We start from the raw sequence: 26,908 nt of genomic DNA on the forward strand, positions 1-26,908 counted from the left end.
CCCAAGAGCTTGGTCCGGAAGGTTCATTTCCATAGATTTCAGAAGGTCTGGTTCCAAAGAGTCCAGAAGGTCCAGCTCCAGAGAGCCCAGAAAGTCCAGTTTCACAAATGTGTCAGCTGATGTTCTAAGGATATATGGATTCAATACAAATGCCACATAGAATATTCCCCTGGCTGCCATCTTGTTTATCCTCATCATGGTCACATTAATTGGCTCAATAGGTTCACAGGTCATCATCATCGTTCCAAAGAGTTTAAATAGGTCCAGCTACATAGATTTCAGAAGGTTCCCTTCCAAAGAGTCCAGAAGGTTTAGCTCCAGAGAGCCCAGAAAGTCTAGTTGTGAATATGTGTCAGTTGATGTTCAAAGGATATATGGATTCAATTCAAAGGCCACATAGACTATTACCCTGGCTGCCATCTTGGTTCTCCTCCATGGTCACAATAATTGGCTCAGGTCATCGTCATCATCAGTGGTTTACTGAGTAGGTCAATGTTGTTTCACAGGTCTCATCATTGTCACACTGATTTTTCCAATGTAAGGATTCCCTTACATTGGTGGTCAGTGGAGAAGGGCCCCCTTACTTTTGGAGTTAGTGGTTGTAAGGTTCGGTTCTGGTTCCGTTGCCTAGGCTGGACCTTGGACAGGTGGATGTGTAACCCCCTTCACCGGTGGGTCAATTAAAACACAGACACGATATGCTGTATTAAAGATTGCAACTTGCTATATTTTGCCACAGAGTATTTATACATATGCAGATGTTCCCCTTTTTTACAAGTTTCAGAGAATTGGGGAACAAGTTACCAGCCTCAGGATGCCTGCGGCTGAGCTAGCCTTTGACACGTCTCACACTTACACAATCACAAAGCTAAATGTCAGCAGAATAACTAGAATACAAAAAAACACATATTGCAATGTCTTTAAGAGACTTTATCTTATAAGCAAAATGAACCCAAATCTAAAATGGAGTAACCAATGTCAAGAATATAACATTTCATTATTTCATATTCCTTATAGTGGTAAAATGGCCCCCTTACATGGGTGATCAGTGGAGAAGGCCCCCTTACATTGATGATCAGTGAATAAGGCCCCACCTTATAAAAGTGGCCATTAAGGAAGGTCCATTTTTCTTTGATGATCAGGACCTACCTGAGAAATGAGAGGAGATGCACCACTGGTACCACACTGTTGTCTTTACCAAATGAGGTTGGAGCTAGATCTAGCAGGCAGCATGTCGGTGTCATTTGATTGGTCCCGTCTTTATTAAAGTTATTGTTCCAGTGCAAGGATTCCCTTACATTGGTGGTCAGTGGAGAAGGGTCCACTTACTTTGGATGTCAGTGGAAAAAAGGGACCCCTTACATGGGAGGTCAGTGGAGAAGGCCCCCTTACTTTGGTGGTCAGTGGAGAAGGGTCCACTTACTTTGGAAGTCAGTGGAAAAAAGGGACCCCTTACATGGGAGGTCAGTGGAGAAGGCCCCCTTACATTGATGATCAGTGAATTAGGCCCCGCCTTGTATAAGTGGCCATTAATAAAGGTCCACTTTTCTTTGATAATCAGGACCTACCTGAGAAATGATGCACCACTGGTGCCAGACTGTTGTCTTTACCAAATCAGGTTGGCGCTGGATATAGGCAGACAGCATTGAGAAGAAGACCAATCCTCTATAATCTGTTATGCTGAGGTGTGAAGAGGAACAGATAATATAACCACCCAGGTGTACTCTTATACCCCGTACACACGATCAAGCTTTTGCCCGGCCAAACTCACATCGGAATTCCTACGGAATTCCATCAGAGTAAAAGAGAACATGTCGACGGAATTCCTCGGAAAAAGGTCCGATGGGGCATACACAAGGTCGGAATTTCCGATTGAAAAAGTCTGTCTGACTTTCTCCATCGGAAATTCCGATTGCGTGTACAGGGCTTCTGGTAATGCAGGATAACTGTCAGTAAGCTGTTCAGATCTGAGAGACACCCATTGAAAACACACTGAAACAGTTGCTAAGTGTTTCAACAGATGTCTGGTTTATTGAGCACAAAATACACAGTATTTATGCAGTTGTAAAGACGATAAAGTGGGGGCTAGGAGTGATTTATATGTTACCAGAAAAAGACACAAGATATCTCTAGAAAACATCTGCTTCCACCCTGATAATGCAGGTTCCTGTTTTCATCTCAATGACTTATGTTACAGTTAGAACAGGAAATTTATTCTGGGACTTCGGCCCGGTCATCTCTGCTGCTTACCAGAATTGGTAGCAGCGGAGACGTTCCCGGTCCTTTCCCTTCTGAGGCTGGAAGTCGAGAGAGAGAATGATGGTCCCCACTCAACCCCATAAAATTGGATGAGGGAAGCCACGTCAAATTTTACTTACGCCCAGGGGGGGGGGGGGGGGGGGGGGAATGTATTGAAAAAAAAGACTGAATTAAATTTTTTTATTTTTATTGCGTGTAAATTTGAGATCTGAGGTCTTTTTGACCCCTAGATCTCACATTAAAGAGATCCTGTCATGCTTTTTTTCTGTTACAAGGGATGTTTACAAAACTTGAGCTAACTATTTTCTTATTTTTTTATATAAAAAAAGTGTATTTTTCCCCAAAAAAATTGCGTTTGTAAGACCGCTGCGCAAATACGATGTGACAGAAAGTATTGCAACGATTGCCATTTTATTCTCTAGGTTGTCTGAAAAAATATATATACGTTTGTGGGTTCTAAGTAATTTTCGAGACAAAAAAAAAATGGATTCATAAAGAGTTAGGCCGGCTTATCAGTAGATACACCGACCTAACTCGGAATCTACACCGTCCTAAGTTTAAGTATATTCTCAAACTGAGATACACTTAAACCTGCAATATTTAGGCTGGCCGCTAGGTGGCGCTTCCGTTGAGTTCGGCGTAGAATATGTAAATGCATAGATACGCCGAATCATGAACGTACGTCCGCCCGTCGCAGTAAAGATACGCGGTTTCCCTAAGAGGTACGCCGCCTAAAGATAAACATGCCCCCTCGGTGGCGTAGCCAATGTTAAGTATGGCCATCGTTCCCGTGTCGAAATGTGAACATTTTACGCCGTTTGCGTAAGTTGTCCGTGAATAGGGCTGGACGAAATTTAGGTCACCCCGCATTAACATAAAACACGCCCCCTCAGCCTAATTTGAATTAGGCGCGCTTACGCCGGGCACATTTACGCTATGCCGCCGTAAGTTAGGAGGCAAGTACTTTGTGAATACAGTACTTGCCTATCTATCTTAAGGCGGCGTAACGTAAATACGATACGCTACGCCGCCTTCATGAATCCAGCTACAAGTGTGAAAAATAGGCCCAGTCCTTAACTGGTTAAACCACAATCAAATTATTTTCATGTCTGAGTTTTCGCTAAATGAGTGAAACAAACCTAAACAACGAACCAAGAAGCAACAACCAACGCACTGAACAACAAGGGTAAGCTGCAGATTTTGAGCTAGATTCACCATTGCTTTACGTCGGCGTATCTATAGATATGCCGCGTAAGTTGAAAGATGCACCGTTGTATCTATGCGTGCCATTCTGGTAGCTAGATACGCCTGAATTATAGCTTCCTCCGACCGACGTAAGTGTTAGTACGCCGTCGTATCTAGGGTGCATATTTACGCTGGCCGCTAGGGTTGCTTCAGTAGATTTACGTGTAGAATATGTAAATGACCTAGATACGCCGATTCACTAACGTACTTGCGCCCGCTACGCCGTTTACGTAAGGCTTACGTCCGGCGTAGCGTTACCCCTGCTATATGAGGCGCAGCCAATGTTAAGGTATGGACGTCCGAACAGCCGTCCAAATTTACGTAGTTTATGTAAGTGGTACATGAATGGGGCTGGGCGTAGGTTACGTTCACGTCGAAAGCATTGAGCCGACGTTTCTTAGGGAGTATTTACGACGTGATTCTGAGCATGCGCCGTACGAACGGCCATTCATTTACATGGGGTCACGGCTAATTTACATGGAGCACGCCCTCTACCTGCCTATTTTGAATTAGGCGGGCTTACGCCGGCGTAGTGTAACGTATGGCGCCAGATCTTTCTGAATACTGGTCTGGGCTCCCGATTTTACGTCAGGGTAGCGCATATGAGATGCGCTACGCCGGCCAAAATATACGCCGAGCTACGTGATGAATCTAGCTCTTTATACTCTCCACAAGGTGTGATTTCATTTGTTGTCCGTGGAACGCAGAGACAGGAAGTGATGTCACAGATAAAGTTCCAGGTGAGAGGTGAGTCTGGAGGAAGTAGAAAGGAGACATTGCTGGAACTGGCAGCAGAGGAGGTAATAAGATATTATTTTCTATTTACACCCTGTAACCTCCTGTCATGTCCGTCCTCTTCCTCCATAGTCACTGTGATTTATTGTATCTTCAGCAGATGATGATCCATATAAAATATGGAGGATATGAGCTTGGTGGAGTCTTCAATATAGAGCCATTTATCCAACTTTCCACCCAGAGCCTCTAGTTTATAGACCAGATACATCCTAAATATAGAACAATTTATCCAACTTTCAATCCAGAGCCTCTGGTTTATAGACCAGATACATCCTAAATATAGAGCCATTTATCCAACTGTCCATCCAGAGCCTCTGATTTATAGACCAGATACATCCTAAATATAGAGCCATTTATCCAACTTTCCATCCAGAGCCTCTGGTTTATAGACCGGATACATCCTAAATATAGAACCATTTATCCAACTGTCCATCCAGAGCCTCTGGTTTATAGACCGGATACATCCTAAATATAGAACTATTTATCCAACTGTTATCTGGAGTTTCTGGTTTTCTTTCAGTGAGATTCACATATATCTATTATATAGTATAAGAAGCAGTCTGAGGTGCCATGGTGGAAGAACATTGTACAGATATTATTCATACTAGTACAGTCCAGATCATTTTCAAATCCTTATACACCAACAGAGGGGAGCTTCCTGTACAGATCACATGACCATTGTATCAAGGATGGACAACGATAACGCTCAAATAACTGAGAGGATATTGGACCTCACCCTGGAGATCTTATACCTGCTGACCGGAGAGGTAAGGGGGATTCTGGGAGGTCACATGACATCACTCTTATCTCTATTAATAAAACACAGACCTGACCGGAGAGGTGAGGAGGATTCTGGGAGGTCACATGACATCACTCTTATCTCTATTAATAAAACACAGACCTGACCGGAGAGGTGAGGAGGATTCTGGGAGGTCACATGACACCACTCTTATCTCTATTAATAAAACACAGACCTGACCGGAGAGGTGAAGAGGATTCTGGGAAGTCTGTTGTGATAATTGTTTCTTTGTCATACAGGATTATAAAGTTATGAAGAAACAATCGGGTGAGCCATTAATACCCAGCAATTTTCTTCATGGAGCATCAATCAAATCACTGCTGTCACCTCGCTGTCTGACAGCAGGGTTAACCAATGGCAAGAAGATTCTAGACGTCATCAATAAGATCACTGATCTGCTGACAGGAGAGGTGAGCAGTGCCGGGAATTCTGGGACATTATCCAGTAACAGACGTGTCTGGATGGTGACTGTATCATTGTGTGTGTCAGGTTCCTATAAGGTGTCAGGATGTCACTGTCTATTTCTCCATGGAGGAGTGGGAGTATTTAGAAGGACACAAGGATCTCTACAAGGACGTCATGATGGAGAATCAGCCGCCCCTCACATCACCGGGTAAGAGGAGACTTTATTGTAAAGGAGAGAGCAGTATGGAGGGTCCACCTAGATCCCCCATCATCTGATAAACACATAGAAACAATGTATTCAGTCAGTGTGTGTGTTTCCTACGGATGGATCCAGTAATGAGAACCCACCAGAGAGATGTCCCCGTCTTCTGTATTCCCAGCTAACAGTGGGGCCCAAACTGTAGGGTGGTGCACATTATTGTAAAAGAGAGAGCAGTATGGAGGGTCCACCTAGATCCCCCATCATCTGATAAACACATAGAAACAATGTATTCAGTCAGTGTGTGTGTTTCCTACAGATGGATCCAGTAATGGGAACCCACAAGAGAGATGTCCCCGTTCTCTGTATTCCACACAGGAAGATCACACCATCCCTCACCATCATCAGGTACGTAGGGCTAATGGTAAACAACACAAAAATTATAAAACTGTGAGATGATATTATATGTAACCACTCTTGTTACTTTTTACAAATGTATTCTGTCATATTTGGGGTTTAGGGTGAAGAACGGAAAGACATCAAAGTTGAGGTTAAAGAGGAAGAAGAAGAGAGGTTGGTGAGTGGAGATCAGCAGTCTATGGAGGAGGGGGAGATGATTACGGAAAGTAAACAGGAGAACTCTGCTCAACATATGGAAACAAGTAAGTTGAAAGAGTTCACAATTTTTTTCCCCTACATTCCTCAATGTATGTGCGTGTTCAGGATAAAAAATACTTGAAATGCATCAGTAAGAAATAAATTAAAGCCGCGTACACACAACCATTTTTAATGTCCTAGAAAAAACGTTGTTTTTCTCGACGTGATTCTTGTCAAGCCTGCCTTGCCTACACACGATCGTGAAAAAAAAAATGCTGCGGTGACGTACAACACGTACGACGGCACTATAAAGGGGAAGTTCCATTCGGATGGCGCCACCCTTTGGGCGGCTTTTGCAGATTTTGTGTTAGTAAAAGTTTGGTGAGAGACGATTCGCGCTTTTCAGCCTCATGCTTTTCAATCGGTTACAGCGTGATGAATGTGCTATCTCTATTACAAGCGCTAGTTTTACCAGAACGAGTGCTCCTGTCTCCTAACTTGCTTCTGAGCATGCACGTTTTTTTTCCGCCGTTAAAGTCTACACACGACCATTTTTCACGACGTGAAAAACGATGAGAAAATTTAGAGCATGTTCTAAATTTTTGATGCCCATTTTTCACGTCGAGAGCCCCCACACGATTGTTTTTAATGACCAATTAAAAAAATGGCATTTTTCCCGTCATGAAAAACGGTCATGTGTACGCGGCATTACAGTAAGAACATTATCTATGTACCACCTACCCCACTACCCAATGTACTAAAAAAATGAGGTGGAGGAATTGCATGCCAATTAAACTGATAATTGTAAATTCTAACCCAAAGAGTTTAATATTTGTATTTGCAAAAATGTGTTAAAAAACTAGAAACCTTATGCCCTACTAAACATCCATCTCTTTTCAACATTAAACGTCATGTTCCCAACGATGAGGTGGAGATACTGTACACCATATAAAAAGGTCCATCTCCATTCCTCAATATAACATCATGTTCCCAACAAATGAGGAGGAGATACTGTACACCATATGAAAGGTCCATCTCCATTCCTCAATATAATGTCATGTTCCCAACAAATGCGTTCAGTAAAGAAAAAATTTGAGGAGACTTAGAGGATGACCATAACAACATCATCGATGTATCTACTCCACAGCTAAATGTTCCATATAAAGGGTCCATCTCCATTCCTAACAATGTTCCCAACAAATGAGGAGGAGATACTGTACAGGCATCATTCAGATATCCCCCCCCACAAAGTCAAGGACGTCATATGATGCCCACCCAGGATGGGAGATCCCATCTGTGGATGTCATATGACTATGGCTGGGTAATGAAGTGGTTAAGTGCCTCGGCTTATATTCGGGTCGGCTTATACTCGAGTATATACGGTATATTCAAATATTTCTGTAGTAAATGTATCCACTTTTTTGTCAGAGCTATGAGCATATATACGATTCCTGAAAGTAAAAATATATATATTTTCCAACAGGCAGGCAATATACTTGTAATATCTCTGAGGAACATCTTCTATTCCCTCCCGATTATAACACAGAAGATCAAGGCCTTGCACAACGTTCTCCAGGAGTAAATCCCATTGCTGTAAATAGACATCAGGGACCTTATCATTTGGACCCCTCTAATCCTGAGGAACCCTCTGATAATCCACATACGAATAGTCCAGATTTGAATAGAAGAGACGATCGAGCAACGGGTCCATCTAATGCCAAGGAATCTCTAAGGAATAGAAGAAATCCCACAGAAGAGCCTTCATGGTCATGTTCAGTTTGCCTAAAATCTTTTACCGGAAACAGAACACTTCTTAGACACCAAAAAATTCACACGGGCGAGCGTCCCTTCTCGTGTTCAGAGTGCGGGAAATGTTTTGTTCAGAAAGGAGTCCTTATTACGCACCAAAGAATTCACACAGGGGAGCGTCCCCATTCATGCTCCGAGTGCGAGAAAAGTTTCATTCATAAAAGGGACCTTCAAAAACACCAGAAAATTCACACGGGTGAATTCCCTCATTCGTGTTCAGAGTGTGGGAAAGGTTTTATTAAGAACGGAGACCTTCTCAGACATCGTAGAACGCACACGGGGGAGCGTCCTTTTTCATGTTTAGAGTGCGGGAAATCTTTCAGTGAGAAAAAAACACTTCTTAGACACCAGAGAAGTCACACGGGCGAGCGTCCCTATTCATGTACAGAATGTGGGAAAAGTTTCATGGTCAAAGGAGACCTTTGTAAGCACAAAAAAATTCACACGGGCGAGCGGCCTTATTCGTGTTCAGAGTGCGAGAAATCTTTCAGTGAGAAAAGAACACTTCTTAGACACCAGAGAAGTCACACGGGCGAGCGTCCTTATGCATGTCTGGAGTGCGGGAAATGTTTTATACAGACATCAGACCTCCGTATACACCAGAGAAGTCACACGGGCGAGCGGCCTTATTCGTGTTCAGTGTGCGGGAAAAGTTTGATTACGAGAAATGCTCTTGTTAGACACAAGAGAATTCACACGGGTGAGCGTCCTTACTCGTGTTCAGTTTGCGCAAAATCTTTTAATGAGAGGGGAGACCGCGTTAAACATGAGAGAATTCACACCAGGGAACAGCCTTTCACATGTTAAGAGTGCGGGAAAGGGTTCACCGAGAAAGAAAAGCTTCTGAAGCACCAGAAAATTCATACAAGCTAGCGTCCTTTGTCGTATTCAGAGTGAGAGAAAAAAAGACATGGGTGACCCCCCCCCCCCAAAATCCATACCAGGCCCTTTGGTTCTGGTATGAATTGTGGTGGGGCAGGCTATTTTATTTTAATTTAGGTGTGGGGGTTCCCTTTAAAATCCATTCCAGACCCAAAGTGCCAGCATTAAAAAAAAAAAAACAGGGAAAAAAACGACACCCCCAATCCATACCAGACCCGAAGTCCCAGCATTAAATGAAAAAAAAAACGGCGTGGGGTCTCCCCAATCCATACCAGACCCTATGGGCTGGCATTAATATAAAAATAAACTGGGAAATAAAAAGGCATATGGTCCCCCATAATCCATACCAGATCCGAAGGGGTGTCATTGAAAAAAAAAACAGCGTGGGGTCCCACCCAAATCCATACCAGACCTGAAGGGGCAGCATTAAATAGAAAGAAAAAAAAACGGGGAAAAAATGGTGTGGGGCTCCCCCCAATCCATACCAGACCCAAAGTGCCGGCATTAAAAAAAAAATGGGGAAAAGACTGCGTGGGACCCCCCCCTTCCAATCCATAACAGACCCAAAGGGCCGGCATTAAAATAAAAAAATGGGGAAAAGATGGCGTGGGGTCCCCCCCAATCCATACCAGACCCAAATGGCCGGCATTAAAAAAAAACTAAAAATGACGTAGGGTCACCCTCCCCAATTCATACCAGATCCGAAGGGAATACCGAGCCGTGATTAATGGATGATTGCTGCACATTTAATCTTTTCGGGGGTGGGTGATGAAGCATGATTTCTTTAGTTTTAGGATCATATAGATATACACAGCTTTCATCCATGGTCCATACACAGCTGGCATCTCTTCATGGAATATTTGGGCAGATTTCCCTTGAAGATGGAGGAACCTAATTACAGCTCGGTATTCAACTTTGTCCAGGACAACACCTACTCCATTACTCTAGAAAGGGAGTGACCGCTCCAGGTGGGTATGTTGAACAATCAGCAACTGTTCAGGAGATCAAGGGTGCCGGCAATGCACGAAGCAACAAGTTGAAGAAAAAAGGATGGACAGCCGCACTCCAAAAAACCATAAGGTTGTCTTTAATATAAAAAAAGGAAAATGCACTACAAAAACAAGCAGAAAACGGGAATAACAGACTACGCGTTTCACACTACAAATCAGTGCTTAATCATGGCTCATGCCATGATTAAGCACTGATTTGTAGTGTGAAACGCGTAGGCTGTTCCCGTTTTCTGCTTGTTTTTGTAGTGCATTTTCCTTTTTTTATATTAAAGACAACCTTATGGTTTTTTGTAGTGCGGCTGTCCATCCTTTTTTCTTCAACTTGTAACTCCATTACTTTAACTATAAATTTCCATGACCTACAAAAACAAAAATTGACATGCATATTACGAAGATAACCACCTATAAACCTGCAGAATTTTAGATCCCAAGCACATCTAGATCATGGTGAGGTTAAGAACTTATTGGCCTCCCGCTCGTACATGGAACACAAGTTACCATTTTTTTGCTGTAAATTATTCCTTTTTTTTTTCTTTACTTTATCGTTCCAGCTAATAAGCAATTTGTTAATAAATCTGAAATATATTTTACTTTCCTTTTAGACAAGATTTGATTAGATTCATGCATCATGTATTAATCAGCTATTCTTATTTGCTAAAATAAACAAGAAATCTTTACAACATTCTGTTCTCGAGTTCCTTTTAATAAAATAAAATCAAGTTGCCAAGAGTCCAGAAGGTCCAGTTGCCAAGAGTCCAGAAGGTCCAGTTGCCAAGAGTCCAGAAGGTCCAGTTGCCAAGAGTCCAGAAGTTTCAGCTCCAGAGATTTCAGAAGTTCCAGTTCCCAAGAGTCTGGAAGTTCCAGTTCCCAAGAGTCCGGAAGTTCCAGTTCCCAAGAGTCTGGAAGTTCCAGTTCCCAAGAGTCCGGAAGGTCCATTTCCATAGATTTCAGAAGGTCTGGTTCCAAAGAGTCCAGAAGGTCCAGCTCCAGAGAGCCCAGAAAGTCCAGTTTCACAAATGTGTCAGCTGATGTTCTAAGGATATATGGATTCAATACAAATGCCACATAGAATATTCCCTTGGCTGCCATCTTGTTTCTCCTCATCATGGTCACAATAATTGGCTCAATAAGTTCACAGGTCATCATCATCGTTCCAAAGAGTCCAATAGGTCCAGCTCCATAGATTTCAGAAGGTTCCCTTCCAAAGAGTCCAGAAGGTTTAGCTCCAGAGAGCCCAGAAAGTCTAGTTGTGAATATGTGTCAGTTGATGTTCAAAGGATATATGGATTCAATTCAAAGGCCACATAGACTATTCCCCTGGCTGCCATCTTGGTTCTTCTCCATGGTCACAATAATTGGCTCAGGTCATCGTCATCATCAGTGGTTTACTGAGTAGGTCAATGTCTCATCATTGTCACACTGATTTTTCCAATGTAAGGATTCCCTTACATTGGTGGTCAGTCGAGAAGTGCCCTCTTACTTTTGGAGTTAGTGGTAAAAGGGCCCCCTTACATGGGTGATCAGTGGAGAAGGCCCCCTTACATTGATGATCAGTGAATAAGGCCCCACCTTATAAAAGTGGCCATTAAGGAAGGTCCATTTTTCTTTGATGATCAGAACCTACCTGAGAAATGAGAGGAGATGCACCACTGGTACCACACTTTTGTCTTTACCAAATGAGGTTGGAGCTAGATCTAGCAGGCAGCATGTCGGTGTCATTTGATTGGTCCCGTCTTTATTAAAGTTATTGTTCCAGTGCAAGGATTCCCTTACATTGGTGGTCAGTGGAGAAGGGTCCACTTCCTTTGTATGTCAGTGGAAAAAAGGGACCCCTTACATGGGAGGTCAGTGGAGAAGGCCCCCTTACATTGATGATCAGTGAATAAGGCCCCGCCTTGTATAAGTGGCCATTAATAAAGGTCCACCTTTCTTTGATAATCAGGACCTACCTGAGAAATGATGCACCACTGGTGCCAGACTGTTGTCTTTACCAAATCAGGTTGGCGCTGGATATAGGCAGACAGCATTGAGAAGAAGACCAATCCTCTATAATCTGTTATGCTGAGGTGTGAAGAGGAACAGATAATATAACTCGGAATTCCATCAGAGTAAAAGAGAACATGTCGACGGAATTCCTCGGAAAAAGGTCCGATGGGGCATACACAAGGTCGGAATTTCCGATTGAAAAAGTCCGTCTGACTTTCTCCATCGGAAATTCCGATCGCGTGTACAGGGCTTCTGGTAATGCAGGATAACTGTCAGTAAGCTGTTCAGATCTGAGAGACACCCATTGAAAACACACTGAAACAGTTGCTAAGTGTTTCAACAGATGTCTGGTTTATTGAGCACAAAATACACAGTATTTATGCAGTTGTAAAGACGATAAAGTGGGGGCTAGGAGTGATTTATATGTTACCAGAAAAAGACACAAGATATCTCTAGAAAACATCTGCTTCCACCCTGATAATGCAGGTTCCTGTTTTCATCTCAATGACTTATGTTACAGTTAGAACAGGAAATTTATTCTGGGACTTCGGCCTGGTCAGAATTGGTAGCAGCGGAGACGTTCTGGTCCTTTCCCTTCTGAGGCTGGAAGTCGACAGAGAGAATGATGGTCCCCACTCAACCCCATAAAATTGGATGAGGGAAGCCACGTCAAATTTTACTTACGCCCGGGGGGGGGGGGGGGGGTATGTATTGAAAAAAAGACTGAATTTAATTTTTTTATTTTTATTGCGTGTAAATTTGAGATCTGAGGTCTTTTTGACCCCTAGATCTCACATTAAAGAGATCCTGTCATGCTTTTTATCTGTTACAAGGGATGTTTACAAAACTTGAGCTAACTATTTTCTTATTTTTTTATATAAAAAAAGTGTATTTTTCCCCCAAAAAATTGCGTTTGTAAGACCGCTGCGCAAATACGATGTGACAGAAAGTATTGCAACGATTGCCATTTTATTCTCTAGGTTGTCTGAAAAAAAATATATACGTTTGTGGGTTCTAAGTAATTTTCGAGACAAAAAAAAAATTATTTTAACTTGTAAACACCAATAGGTGGATTCATAAAGAGTTAGGCCGGCTTATCAGTAGATACGCCGACCTAACTCGGAATCTACACCGTCCTAAGTTTAAGTGTATACTCAAACTGAGATACACTTAAACCTATCTAAGATACGACGGCTTGCGCCGTTGTATCTTAGGGTGCAATATTTAGGCTGGCCGCTAGGTGGCGCTTCCGTTGAGTTCGGCGTAGAATATGTAAATGCATAGATACGCCGATTCATGAACGTACGTCCGCCCGTCGCAGTAAAGATACGCGGTTTCCGTAAGAGGTACGCCGCCTAAAGATAAACATGCCCCCTGGGTGGCGTAGCCAATGTTAAGTATGGCCGTCGAAATGTGAAAATTTTACGTTGTTTGCGTAAGTCGTCCGTGAATAGGGCTGGACGTAATTTAGGTCACCCTGCATTAACATAAAACACGCCCCCTCAGCCTAATTTGAATTAGGCGCGCTTACGCCGGGCACATTTACGCTATGCCGCCGTAAGTTAGGAGGCAAGTACTTTGTGAATACAGTACTTGCCTATCTATCTTAAGGCGGCGTAGCGTAAATACGATACGCTACGCCGCCTTTATGAATCCAGCTACAAGTGTGAAAAATAGGCCCAGTCCTTAACTGGTTAAACCACAATCAAATTATTTTCATGTCTGAGTTTTCGCTAAATGAGTGAAACAAACCTAAACAACGAACCAAGAAGCAACAACCAACGCACTGAACAACAAGGGTAAGCTGCAGATTTTGAGCTAGATTCACCATTGCTTTACGTCGGCGTATCTATAGATACGCCGCGTAAGTTGAAAGATGCACCGTTGTATCTATGCGTGCCATTCTGGTAGCTAGATACGCCTGAATTATAGCTTCCTCTGACCGACGTAAGTGTTAGTACGTCGTCGTATCTAGGGTGCATATTTACGCTGGCCGCTAGGGGCGCTTCCGTAGATTTACGTGTAGAATATGTAAATGACCTAGATACGCCGATTCACGAACGTACTTGCGCCCGCTACGCCGTTTACGTAAGGCTTACGTCCGGCGTAACGTTACCCCTGCTATATGAGGCGCAGCCAATGTTAAGGTATGGACGTCGGAACAGCCGTCAAAATTGACGTAGTTTACGTAAGTGGTACATGAATGGGGCTGGGCGTAGGTTACGTTCACGTCGAAAGCATTGAGCCGACGTTTCTTAGGGAGTATTTACGACGTGATACTGAGCATGCGCCGTACGAACGGCCATTCATTTACATGGGGTCACGGCTAATTTACATGGAGCACGCCCCCTACCTGCCTATTTTGAATTAGGCGGGCTTACGCCGGCGTAGTGTAAGGTACGGCGCCAGATCTTTCTGAATACTGGTATGGGCTCCCTATTTTACGTCAGGGTAGCGCATATGAGATGCGCTACGCCGGCCAAAATATACGCCGAGCTACGTGATGAATCTAGCTCTTTATACTCTCCACAAGGTGTGATTTCATTTGTTGTCCGTGGAACGCAGAGACAGGAAGTGATGTCACAGATAAAGTTCCAGGTGAGAGGTGAGTCTTGAGGAAGTAGAAAGGAGACATTGCTGGAACTGGCAGCAGAGGAGGTAATAAGATCTTATTTTCTATTTACACCCAGTAACCCCGTCATGTCCGTCCTCTTCCTCCATAGTCACTGTGATTTATTTTATCTTCAGCAGATGATGATCCATATAAAATATGGAGGATATGAGCTTGGTGGAGTCTTCAATATAGAGCCATGTATCCAACTTTCCATCCAGAGCCTCTAGTTTATAGACCAGATACATCCTAAACATAGAACAATTTATCCAACTGTCCATCCAGAGCCTCTGGTTTATAGACCAGATACATCCTAAAAATAGAGCCATTTATCAAACTGTCCATCCAGAGCCTCTGGTTTATAGACTGGATACATCCTAAATATAGAACCATTTATCCAACTGTCCATCCAGAGCCTCTGGTTTATAGACCAGATACATCTTAAATATAGAGCCATTTATCCAACTTTCAATCCAGAGCCTCTGGTTTATAGACCGGATACATCCTAAATATAGAGCCATTTATCCAACTTTCAATCCAGAGCCTCTGGTTTATAGACCGGATACATCCTAAATATAGAGCCATTTATCCAACTGTCCATCCAGAGCCTCTGGTTTATAGACCGGATACATCCTAAATATAGAGCCATTTATCCAACTTTCAATCCAGAGCCTCTGGTTTATAGACCAGATACATCCTAAATATAGAGCCATTTATCCAACTGTCCATCCAGAGCCTCTGGTTTATAGACCGGATACATCCTAAATATAGAACCATTTATCCAACTGTCCATCCAGAGCCTCTGGTTTATAGACCAGATACATCCTAAATATAGAACTATTTATCCAACTGTTATCTGGAGTTTCTGGTTTTCTTTCAGTGAGATTCACAAGATCTATTATGTAGTTTTAGAAACAGTCTGAGGTGCCATGGTGGAAGATCGTTGTCCAGACATTATTCATACTAGTACAGTCCAGATAATTTTCAAGTCCTTATACACCAACAGAGAGGAGCTTCCTGTACAGATCACATGACCATTGTATCAAGGATGGACAACGATAACGCTCAAATAACTGAGAGGATATTGGACCTCACCCTGGAGATTTTATACCTGCTGACCGGAGAGGTGAGGGGGATTCTGGGAGGTCACATGACATCACTCTTATCTCTATTAATAAAACACAGACCTGACCGGAGAGGTGAGGAGGATTCTGGTAAGTCTGTTGTGATAATTGTTACTTTCTTATACAGGACTATAAAGTTATGAAGAAACTATTGAGTGAGCCATTAATACCCAGCAATTTTCTTCATGGAGCATCAATCAAATCACTGCTGTCACCTCGCTGTCTAACAACGGGGTTAACCGGTGCCAAGAAGATCCTAGACGTCATCAACAAGATCACTGAGCTGCTGACAGGAGAGGTGAGCGGTGCCGGGAATTCTGGGACATTATCCAGTAACAGACAAGGGATGTGTCTGGATGGTGACTGTATCATTGTGTGTGTCAGGTTCCTATAAGGTGTCAGGATGTCACTGTCTATTTCTCCATGGAGGAGTGGGAGTATTTAGAAGGACACAAGGATCTCTACAAGGACGTCATGATGGAGAATCAGCCGCTCCTCACATCACCGGGTAAGAGGAGACTTTATTGTAAAGGAGAGAGCAGTACGGAGGCTCCACCTAGATCCCCCATCATCTGATAAACACATAGAAACAATGTATTCAGTCAGTGTGTGTGTTTCCTACAGAAGGATCCAGTAATGGGAACCCACCAGAGAGATGTCCCTGTCCTCTGTATTCCCAGCTAACAGTGGGGCCCAAACTGTAGGGTGGTGCACATTATTGTAAAAGAGAGAGCAGTACGGAGGCTCCACCTAGATCCCCCATCATCTGATAAACACATAGAAACAATGTATTCAGTCAGTGTGTGTGTTTCCTACAGATGGATCCAGTAATGGGAACCCACCAGAGAGATGTCCCCGTCCTCTGTATTCCACACAGGAAGATCACATCATCCCTCACCATCATCAGGTAGATTATCAATGACTGGCAGTTCTGATTTGTACACAAACTATTTCATTACAATTATCGTTTAATTCTATATTCAGGGTGAAGATCTTGGGGATTATAATGTTGTTAAAGAGGAGTTTAAAAAAGAGGAAGATCAATACAGTTTAATGGAAGAGTTTTTAGAAGAACACAAGGAACTGAACAAGGAGCCAATAGCTAAGGAAAACCCACCAGAGAGATGTCCCCGTCCTCTGTATTCCACACAGGAAGATCACACCATCCATCACCATCATCAGGTACGTAGGGCTAATGGTAAACAACACAAAAATTATAAAACTGTGAGATGATATTATATGTAACCACTCTTGTTACTTTTTACAAATGTATTCTGTCATATTTGGGGTTTAGGGCGAAGAACTCAAGTACATCAAAATTGAGGTTAAAGAGGAAGAAGAAGAGAGGTTGGTGAGTGGAGATCAGCAGTCTATGGAGGAGGGGGAGATGGTTACGCAAAGTAAACAGGAGAACTCTGCTCAACATATGGAAACAAGTAAGTTAAAAGAGTTCACAAACTTTTCCTCTTAATTCCTCAATGTATGTGCGTGTTCAGGATAAAAAATACTTGAAATGCATCAGTAAGCACGGTGACGTACAACGGCACTATAAAGGGGAAGTTCCATTCGGATGGTGCCACCCTTTGGGCTGCTTTTGCTGATTTTGTGTTAGTAAACCTTTGGTGAGAGACGATTCGCGCTTTTCAGCCTCATGCTTTTCAGTCGGTTACGGCGTGACAAATGTGCTATCTCCATTATAAACACTAGTTGTACCAGAACGAGTGCTCCCGTCTCCTAACTTGCTTCTGAGCATGCGCATTTTTTTCCCGTCGTTAAAGTCTACACACAACCATTTTTCATGACATGAAAAACGATGAGAAAATTTAGAGCATGTTCTTAATTTTTAATGCCCATTTTTCACGTCGAGAGCCCACACACGATTGTTTTTAATGACCAATTAAAAAAATGGCATTTTTCACGTCGTGAAAAACGGTTGTGTGTACGCGGCATTACAGTAAGAACATCATCTATGTACCACCTACCCCACTACCCAATGTACTAAAAAAATTAGGTGGAGTAATTGCACGCCAATTGAACTGATAATTGTCAATTCTAACCCAAAGAGTTCAATATTTGTGTTTGCAAAAATGTGTTAAAAAACTAGAAACCTTATGTCCTACTAAACATCTATCTCTTTTCAACATTAAACGTCATGTTCCCAACGATGAAGTGGAGATACTGTACACCATATGAAAGGTCCATCTCCATTCCTCAATATAATGTCATGTTCCCAACAAATGAGGAGGAGATACTGTACACCATATGAAAGGTCCATCTCCATTCCTCAATATAATGTCATGTTCCCAACAAATGAGGAGGAGATACTGTACACCATATGAAAGGTCCATCTCCATTCCTCAATATAACGTCATGTTCCCAACAAATGAGGAGGAGATACTGTACATCATATGAAAGGTCCATCTCCATTCCTCAATATAACGTCATGTTCCCAACCAATGAGGAGGAGATACTGTACACCATATGAAAGGTCCATCTCCATTCCTCAATATAATATAATGTTTCCGACAAATGAGGAGGAGATACTGTACACCATATGAAAGGTCCATCTCCATTCCTCAATATAATGTCATGTTTCCAACAAATGAGGAGGAGATACTGTACATCATATGAAAGGTCCATCTCCATTCCCCAAAATAACTTCATGTTTCCAACAAATGCCTTCAGTAAAGAAAAAATTTGAGGAGACTTAGAGGATGACCATAACAACATCATCGATGTATCTACTCCACAGCTAAATGTTCCATATAAAGGGTCCATCTCCATACTGTACAGGCATCATTCAGATATCCCCCCACAAAGTCAAGGACGTCATATGATGCCCACCCAGGATGGGAGATCCCATCTGTGGACGTCATATGACTATGGCTGGGTAATGAAGTGGTTAAGTGCCTCGGCTTATAATCGGGTCGGCTTAGACTCGAGTATATACGGTATATTCAAATATTTCTGTAGTAAATGTATGCATTTTTTTGTCAGAGCTATGAGCATATATACGATTCCTGAATGTAAAAATTTGAAGAATACTTTAAAATTATATATATTTTCCAACAGGCAGGCACTATACTTGGAATATCTCTGAGGAACATTTTCTATTCCCTCCGGATTATAACGCAGAAGATCAAGGCCTTGCACATTGTTCTCCAGGAGTAAATCCCATTGCTGTAAATAGACATCGGGGATCTTATCATTTGGACCCCTCTAATCCTGAGGAACCCTCTGATAATCCACATACGAATAGTCCAGATTTCCATAGAACAGACGATCGAGCAACGGGTCCATCTAATGCCAAGGAATCTCTAAGGAATAGAAGAGATCCCACAGAAGAGCCTTCATGGTCATGTTCAGTTTGCCTAAAATCTTTCACCGGAAACGGAACACTTCTTAGACACCAAAAAATTCACACGGGCGAGCGTCCCTTCTCGTGTTCAGAGTGCGGGAAATGTTTCGTTCAGAAAGGAGTCCTTATTACGCACCAGAGAATTCACACAGGGGAGCGTCCCCATTCGTGCTCGGAGTGCGAGAAAAGTTTCATTCATAAAGGGGACCTTCAAAAACACCAGAAAATTCACACGGGCGAACTCCCTCATTCGTGTTCAGAGTGTGGGAAAGGTTTTATTAAGAATGGAGACCTTCTCAAACATCGGAGAACGCACACGGGGGAGCGTCCTTTTTCATGTTTAGAGTGCGGGAAATCTTTCATTCTGAAAAATATACTCGTGAGACACCTAAAAACCCACACGGGCGAGCGGCCTTATTCGTGTTCAGAGTGCGGGAAATCTTTCAGTGAGAAAAAAACACTTCTTAGACACCAGAGAAGTCACACGGGCGAGCGTCCTTATGCGTGTCTGGAGTGCGGGAAATGTTTTATTCAGACATCAGATCTCCGTATACACCAGAGAAGTCACACAGGCGAGCGTCCCTATTCGTGTACAGAATGTGGGAAAAGTTTCATGCTCAAAGGAGACCTTCGTAAGCACAAAAGAAGTCACACGGGCGAGCGGCCTTATTCGTGTTCAGTGTGCGGGAAAAGTTTCATTCTGAGAAATGCTCTTGTTAGACACGAGAGAATTCACAAGGGCGAGCGTCCTTACTCATGTTCAGTTTGCACAAAATCTTTTATTGAGAAAGGAGACCTCGGTAAACATGAGAGAATTCACAACGGGCAGCAGCCTTTCTCATGTTCAGAGTGCGGGAAAGGTTTCGCTGCGAAAGGAAAACTTCTTCATCACGTTAAAATTCATACAAGCTAGTGTCCTTTTTCACAAAGTGTGGGAAATGTTTTACAGAAAACATTCTTAAACACCAGTAAAGTCACACGGGTGACTGCACATCCTCTTTCTCAAGGTGACAGATAAAACATCAAGGTTTCGAGCATATGCACATCCTCTTTCTCAAGGTGACAGATAAAACATCAAGGTTTCGAGCATATGCACATCCACTTTCGCAAAGTGACAGATAAAACACCAAGGTTTCGAGCGTATGCACATCCTCTTTCTCAAGGTGACAGATAAAACATCAAGGTTTCGAGCGTATGCACATCCTCTTTCTCAAGGTGACAGATAAAACATCAAGGTTTCGAGCATATGCACATCCTCTATCGCAAAGTGACAGATAAAACACCAAGGTTTCGAACGTATGCACATCCTCTTTCTCAAGGTGACAAATAAAACACCAAGGTTTTGAGTGTATGCACATCCTTTTTCTCCAGGTTTTAGAGTGTGGGAAACGTTTTAATGGGACAGGAAAACTTCTTACACACCGGATAACACACGCAAGGAAGAGACGTTTTTTCATTCTCAAAGTGTGGTAAAAAATGGAAACATATTGGAAATCGAATTAGACACTGAGACTACGCAGACTTGATGAAGCTGTGGTCGAATGTATGGTGAGATTGAACTGGGAAAGTTTATTCCATGTATGTTAAAAAATAAAATCATTCAAGGGGTGCATCCTGGTTGAAGTGGTAGTGAGATCGGCCTTCTACAGTTCCTGGCTCTCTTCCATAATATCAATATCCATTAGGAAGAGTGGGAGCCATTCATGATGGGTGGGGCAGGTATACAGACCTAAACACTGAGAAAAAACAGAACTCCAACAATGTTCTAGAACCCTGGTGCTCAACCTGCGGCCCTTTGGTATATGAAGTGTGGCCCTTGGACCTTAGTAATTTGTAGTAGGAACATTGATTAGAGTAATAGCATTGATCTACTAGCCTCATGTAACAGTTTCGTATTGTCTTCTGCAGCATATCACTGACCAAAAATGTATCCTGTCCTCACTCTCTGACCCTCATTTCTTCTATTAGGCCTGCAGTTTCTGACAGTCCTTAAAAGCATTACATATATTGAACATTATATGTGGCCCTCTGGTGATGTCATAGGTCGCATTTGAGGTCCCCATAAGTTGACAGCCATGGTTATAGAATTACCTTGTTTTTTATATAAGGAAAAAAAACACCAAGGTTTCAAAAATGTGCAGATCTTCATTCTCAAGGTGACGGAGAGGCATGAGGTCGAAGCTGGAGGGCTGGGCCCCTGGCCTCTAGCTTGGATTTGGTGGTGCCTGCCCCAGTCAGTTGTTCGGGAGAGAACCCTTGCTCCTTTTTTCGTCGGGAGGATCGGTTAGTATTCCCCGAACGTGATTATGTGGGAGGGATGGGGGTTGTGGGAGTAGCCTGCTGAGGTGGGCTCTCCCCGATCTCTCTGAACTCCTACCTTCCTGGCTGGGAAGGGTGCTGCTGGTCCGGGCCGGGGGTCAGGGTCCGTTGAAAAGCCTGTGGAGATAGTGCCCCTGGAGTGGCAGTCCAGGGGGGCCATACATTGCACAAGTGTTTGAGGGGCACTTACCGTATGGCACTTTGGTCACGATCTCCACAACACACTTTTTAACACCTGCCTCTAGGGCCGAGCCTTTTGGCTAGGACCAGGGGAATTTTTGTTTCCTGGCCGGAGGGCCGGCCATCGTATTGCATGATGGTTACTTTCCACTCACCTCTCCCACCTTACTTCTCCCCTACTTTCTTTTTTATTTTACCCCCTTGTTTGTCACTTTTTTGTCTTTTTTTGTTGGTGCACTTTTTGTACACCTTTGTGTGTGATTAGTAGGGTGCCGGTCCTCGGGCCTGCCCTGAACGTCTTGGGAGTGGGTGGACATGGCCTTCTGGCTTAGTTCGCCTGCTCTCATGGGGTCTCCCTTTGGGGGAGCCTCACCTAGTACTGGGAGGGTTCTGTTTCGGCAGACCCTCCAAGGAAGTTGGGTCCGTGTCGGCTGCGGCTGCACGGACCACAGATTACCTCAGTCCCTGCCAGGAGCCTAACGCCCCGGGGGATCAGGGTTGGGTCCTTTTCGGAGGACCATTTTCCGCGGACATGTTCGGTTGTCTGTACGGCCGACCGGACAATTTTCCGGCGGATCGGACAGGTTTCCAGCGGACAAATGTTTCTTAGCATGCTAAGAAACATGTCCGCTGGAAGCCTGTCCGTCGGACATGTTCGGTCGTCTGTATGACTCACCGGACATGTCCGCTTGGCCGAAAGCCCTCGCATGCGTCAAAGTGATTCGACGCATTCGTGGAAGCATTGACCTTCCAGGGTCGCGCACGTCGCGGCGTCATTGTCGCTGCAACAGCGCGGCCACGTCACCGCGTTCGCTGTCCGCGGGAAATTTGGTCTGATGGTGTGTACAGCCATCAGACTAAAATCCGCCAGCGGACATGTCCGATGAAAACGGTCTGCGGACCGTTTTCATCGGACATGTCCCGTCGTGTGTACGAGGCCTTAAGGTGATAGTACACCAAAGTTTCAAAAATAAGTAGATTTTTTTTCTCAAGGTGACAGATAATACACCACAGTTTCGAGAATATCCAGATCCTATTTCACAAGGCGACAGATAAGACACCAAGGTTTCGAGAATAAACAGATCCTCTTTCTCAAGGTAACATGAAAAACATCATGGTTTCGAGCACATGCAGGTCCTCTTTCTCAAGGTGACAGATAAAACAACCAGGTTTCGAGAATATGCAGATCCTCCTTTTTAAGGTAACAAATAAAAGACCTAGGTTTTCGAAAATATGCAGATCCTCTTTTTTTTTTATTTGAAAGATTTTTATTGAAATAACAACAGAAAAACAGGGGTGTACAGTACAGTATAACAATGCACGTCATAAAAACTTGTACAAAGATAACCGAAAACACACAACAGAAAAAAATGTAAGACGGATAATTTGCATTCTGAGACAATCGAAAAGAATGAACAGAAAAATCACATAAAATATAAAACTCAGTCATCGAGTTTGAATGTAAGGTGGATAAAGAATCCTCCAACTAGACCCAGGATAAGAGCGATAAAATAAAAAAAAAGGACAAGAAGAAAAACAAGAAGAGTACAGTAGTAAAAGAAAACCATAAAATAAAAAAGCAAAACAAATAAATAAAGAACATAATAAATAGCAGACATAGTATATATCAGAATATACGAAATACAGGTCAATCTAATAAATGTAATAACCACCAAGGATTCCACTTAGCATCATAAATCGGAATAGTATCATGAAGTTTATGGAAAATTTGTTCTGCTAACATGATCTGATCCATCCTTAAAAGCACTTGTGCAAAAGGAACCGTGGGGGATTTCCAATTAAAGGCAATGGCCCAGAGAACAGCTGTACATACAGTGTGTATCAAGTGTCTGGAATTTTCTCAAATATTAGACAGTGCCTATATGACCGTTCAATGTGATTCCCAGCACATTTGTCAATGAGATCGAAGGTACTCCTCCAAATAGGAGAGACCTTCTCACAATCCCAAAAAATATGAAAAAAAGTGCCTGGAGTTGGGCATCCCCGAAAGCAATTGGAAGAAGACTGTGGGAAGATCTGGTGTAAACGGTGGGGAGTAGCAGATCCTCTTTTTTAAGGTGACAGATAAAAGATCAAAGTCTCGAGCATGTGCAGATCCTCTTTTTAAAGGTGACAGACAAGACACCAATGTTTTGAGAACATGCAAATCCTCTTTCTCATGGTTTAAGAGTGTGGGAAATGTTGCAATTGGAAAGGGAAACTTCTTACACATCAGATAAAACAATCTAGGAAGAAATATTTTTCATTCTGAAAGTCTGGTAAAAAATGTAAACATATTGGAAATCTAATTGTACACTGGACTACACATACCCGTTGAAGCTGTTGACAAATGTACGGTGGGATTGAACAAGTGGGATAGGTTAGTCCATGTAAGCTAAACAATAAATACATTTTTAAAGGGGTGTATCCTAGTAGAAGTGATCTGTGTGGTAGTGAGATTGGCCTTCTACAGTTATTGGCTCTCTTCCATAATAGCAATATCCATGCAGATCTTCTATCTCAAGGTGACAGATAAAAGACCAAGGTTTCGAGAATATGCAGATCCTCTTTCTCAAGGTGACAGATAAAACACCAACGTTTTCAAAAATAAGCAGATTCTTTTTCTCAAGGTGACAGAAAATACACCACCAATTTTTTCGAGAATATCCAGATCCTATTTCTCAAGGTAACAGATAAGACACCAAGGTTTCGAGCATATGTAAATCCTCTTTCTCAAGGTGTAAGGTAAAAGACTTAAGGGGTTGTAAAGGTAACAAAAATATTCCCAGTCCTCCTTCACATACCTCATCCTTCCGTTTTGCTTTTAAATGTCCTTATTTCTTCTGAGAAATCCTCACTTCCTGTTCTTCTGTCTGTAACTGGTGTGGAGTGTTGTGCTCGCCCCCTTGAGGGGTGAGGGGTCGAGCAGGAGTGTCAGGACGCTCTCTACATTGCAGATAGAGAAAGGAGCTGTGTGTTAGTGGGCGTCCTGACTCTCCTGCTCGCCCCCCCCTCAAGGGAGGGGGCGAGCACGACACTCCACACCAGGGAGAAAGCCTTGCATTACTGTGTGGAGTTACAGACAGAAGAAAAGGAAGTGAGAATTTCTCAGAAGAAATAAGGACATTTATAAGAAAAATATAAGGATGAGGTAAGTGAAGGAGGACTGCACTAAGGTAAGGGAAGCTATTTAGGGGATTTTTTTTACCTTTACAACTCCTTAAGTCTTTTACCTGTCACCTTGAGAAAGAGGATCTACATATGCTCGAAACCTTGGTGTCTTATCTGTTACCTTAAGAAATAGGATCTGGATAGGTCAGGATCTACCACACTTGAGGTGGATGGGAAATTTGAGTACGTTTTCTTAGCTCAACCCACTGTTTGAACAAAAAAAACTGAATAATCTAAAAGGTTGCCTTAGTCAGTGTCAGTTGATTTGTCCCATCATTGTCACAATGTAAGGGTTCCCATACGTTGGTCAGTGGAGACAGACCCCCTCACTTTTGGGGGTTCTTGAAAAATGGTCCCCTTTCATCAGGAGGTCAGTGAAGAAGGACTTCCTTACATTGATGGTAAGTGAAGGAAGGTTTGCCTTATATTGGTGGTCAGGACCTACCACACTTGGGGAATCGAGTATGTTTTTTTATTTTGCTCGAAATAAAATTAATTATCTAAGGGCTGCCTTTTGATTGGTCCCATCCAACCCAGTCGGTCTCGTTCCATCTAGGGAACCAGTTTATAGAAATATAGAATGGTTTTTGGAGGGACTTCTAGGTCCTCGTTGATACAACGTAATAGTTATTAAAATGATGTCTGTTTTACCTTTGGGAATTTGATTATGGGAATCTGACTAAATCCCACACGCTCCTTGGTATAATATAGATAGATACATAGGGCCAGATTCACATACATGTAGAATTGGGCGGGTTGGGGGCGGGTTTCATTTAAATGAAGCGCGTCCCCGCGTCATCCCGAAAAGTTCCCGCCGTGCATTGCGCTAAATGATGTCGCTAGGACGTCATTTTTTTAACTTAGACGTGAGTTACGTCTAAGTTACGTCCATCCCTATTCACGGACGACTTACGCAAAAAAAAATCAAATTTCGACGCGGGAACGACGGCCATACTTAACATGGCAAGTCTATGTATACGCCGAAAAATACCAGCTTTAACTATACGCCGGAAAAAGCCGACTACAGACGACGTTAGAAAATGCGACGGCCGCACGTACGTTCATGGATCGTCGTAAATCGCTAATTTGCATACCCAACACGGAAAACGCCACCCAGCGGACGCCGAAGTATTGCATCTTAGATCCAAAGGCGTACGAAGACTTACACCTGTTGGATCTAACCTAGAAGCCATCATATGTTGGTTTGAGGATTCAAACTAAAGATACGACGTGGGAAATTTGAAAGTACACCGGCGTATCAGTAGATACGCCGGCGTACTTCGTCTGTGGATCTGGCCCATAGAGTGCAAAATTAACACCAGGAGGTGAAGTTCGTCCTAAACATAGTGTTGTTTTTCAATTTTTTTTTTCACGGTCCTTCAAATGATGTTTAACCACTTAAGCCCCGGACCAAAATGCAGGTAAAGGACCAGGCCCCTTTTTGTGATTCGGCACTGCGTCGCTTTAACTGATAATTGCGCGGTCGTGCGACGTGGCTCCCAAACAAAATTGGCGTCCTTTTTTTCCCACAAATAGAGCTTTCTTTTGGTGGTATTTGATCACCTCTACGGTTTTTATTATTTGCGCTATAAACAAAAGTAGAGCGACAATTTTGAAAAAAATGCAATATTTTTAACTTTTTGCTATAATAAATATCCCCCAAAAATATATAAAAAAATAGTTTTTTTCCTCAGTTTATGCCGATACGTATTCTTCTACATATTTTTGGTAAAAAAAATCGCAATAACCGATTATCGGTTGGTTTGCGCAAAATTTATAGCGTTTACAAAATAGGGGATAGTTTTATTGCATTTTTATAATTTTTTTTTTTTTACTACTAATGGCGGCGATTAGCGATTTTTTTCGTGACTGCGACATTATGGCGGACACTTCGGAAAATGTTGACACATTTTTGGGACCATTGTCATTTTCACAGCAAAAAATGCATTTTAAAAATGCATTGTTTATTGTGGAAATGACAGTTGCAGTTTGGGAGTTAACCACAGGGGGCGCTGAAGGAGTTATGTTTCACCTAGTGTGTGTTTACAACTGTAGGGGAGTGTGGCTGTAGGTGTGACGTCATCGATTGTGTCTCCCTATAAAGGGGATAACACGATCGATGCAGCCACCACAGTGAAGCACGGGGAAGCCGTGTTTAC

At 42.8% G+C, this 26,908-nt stretch overlaps 3 protein-coding genes across 3 annotated transcripts in view; 2 read left to right on the forward strand and 1 right to left on the reverse strand.

Annotated features, from left to right (window-relative positions):
- The window catches only part of LOC120910202 (gastrula zinc finger protein XlCGF26.1-like), a 1,148,070-nt gene that overhangs the window by 39,300 nt on the left and 1,081,862 nt on the right, over window positions 1-26,908 (reverse strand). The gene's annotated exons all lie outside the window — the stretch shown is intronic.
- Window positions 6,073-20,701, forward strand: LOC120910095 (zinc finger protein 501-like). The gene is made up of 4 exons (XM_040321958.1): window positions 6,073-6,110; window positions 16,706-16,903; window positions 17,016-17,157; window positions 18,794-20,701. Exons 2-4 carry the CDS (start codon window positions 16,775-16,777, stop codon window positions 19,990-19,992), a joined length of 1,470 nt encoding a protein of 489 aa, XP_040177892.1. The 5' UTR covers window positions 6,073-6,110; window positions 16,706-16,774; the 3' UTR covers window positions 19,993-20,701.
- On the forward strand, window positions 6,215-8,967 carry LOC120910144 (gastrula zinc finger protein XlCGF52.1-like). Its single transcript, XM_040322023.1, has 2 exons — window positions 6,215-6,364; window positions 7,783-8,967. The coding sequence occupies exons 1-2, from the start codon at window positions 6,301-6,303 to the stop codon at window positions 8,913-8,915; spliced, it is 1,197 nt and encodes a 398-aa protein (XP_040177957.1). The 5' UTR covers window positions 6,215-6,300; the 3' UTR covers window positions 8,916-8,967.

Source organism: Rana temporaria, chromosome 8 (assembly GCF_905171775.1).
Source record: "Rana temporaria chromosome 8, aRanTem1.1, whole genome shotgun sequence".
NCBI classification, from domain to species: Eukaryota; Metazoa; Chordata; class Amphibia; order Anura; family Ranidae; genus Rana; species Rana temporaria.

Excerpts from the sequence above, each read along its gene's own strand:
- LOC120910144 (XM_040322023.1), top strand. The coding sequence starts at position 6,301 with ATGGAGGAGGGGGAGATGATTACGGAAAGTAAACAGGAGAACTCTGCT. Across the intron at positions 6,365-7,782 it reads TGCTCAACATATGGAAACAA|GCAGGCAATATACTTGTAAT; the intron begins GTAAGTTGAAAG and ends ATTTTCCAACAG.
- LOC120910095 (XM_040321958.1), top strand. The coding sequence starts at position 16,775 with ATGGAAGAGTTTTTAGAAGAACACAAGGAACTGAACAAGGAGCCAATA. Across the intron at positions 16,904-17,015 it reads CCATCCATCACCATCATCAG|GGCGAAGAACTCAAGTACAT; the intron begins GTACGTAGGGCT and ends TTTGGGGTTTAG. Across the intron at positions 17,158-18,793 it reads TGCTCAACATATGGAAACAA|GCAGGCACTATACTTGGAAT; the intron begins GTAAGTTAAAAG and ends ATTTTCCAACAG.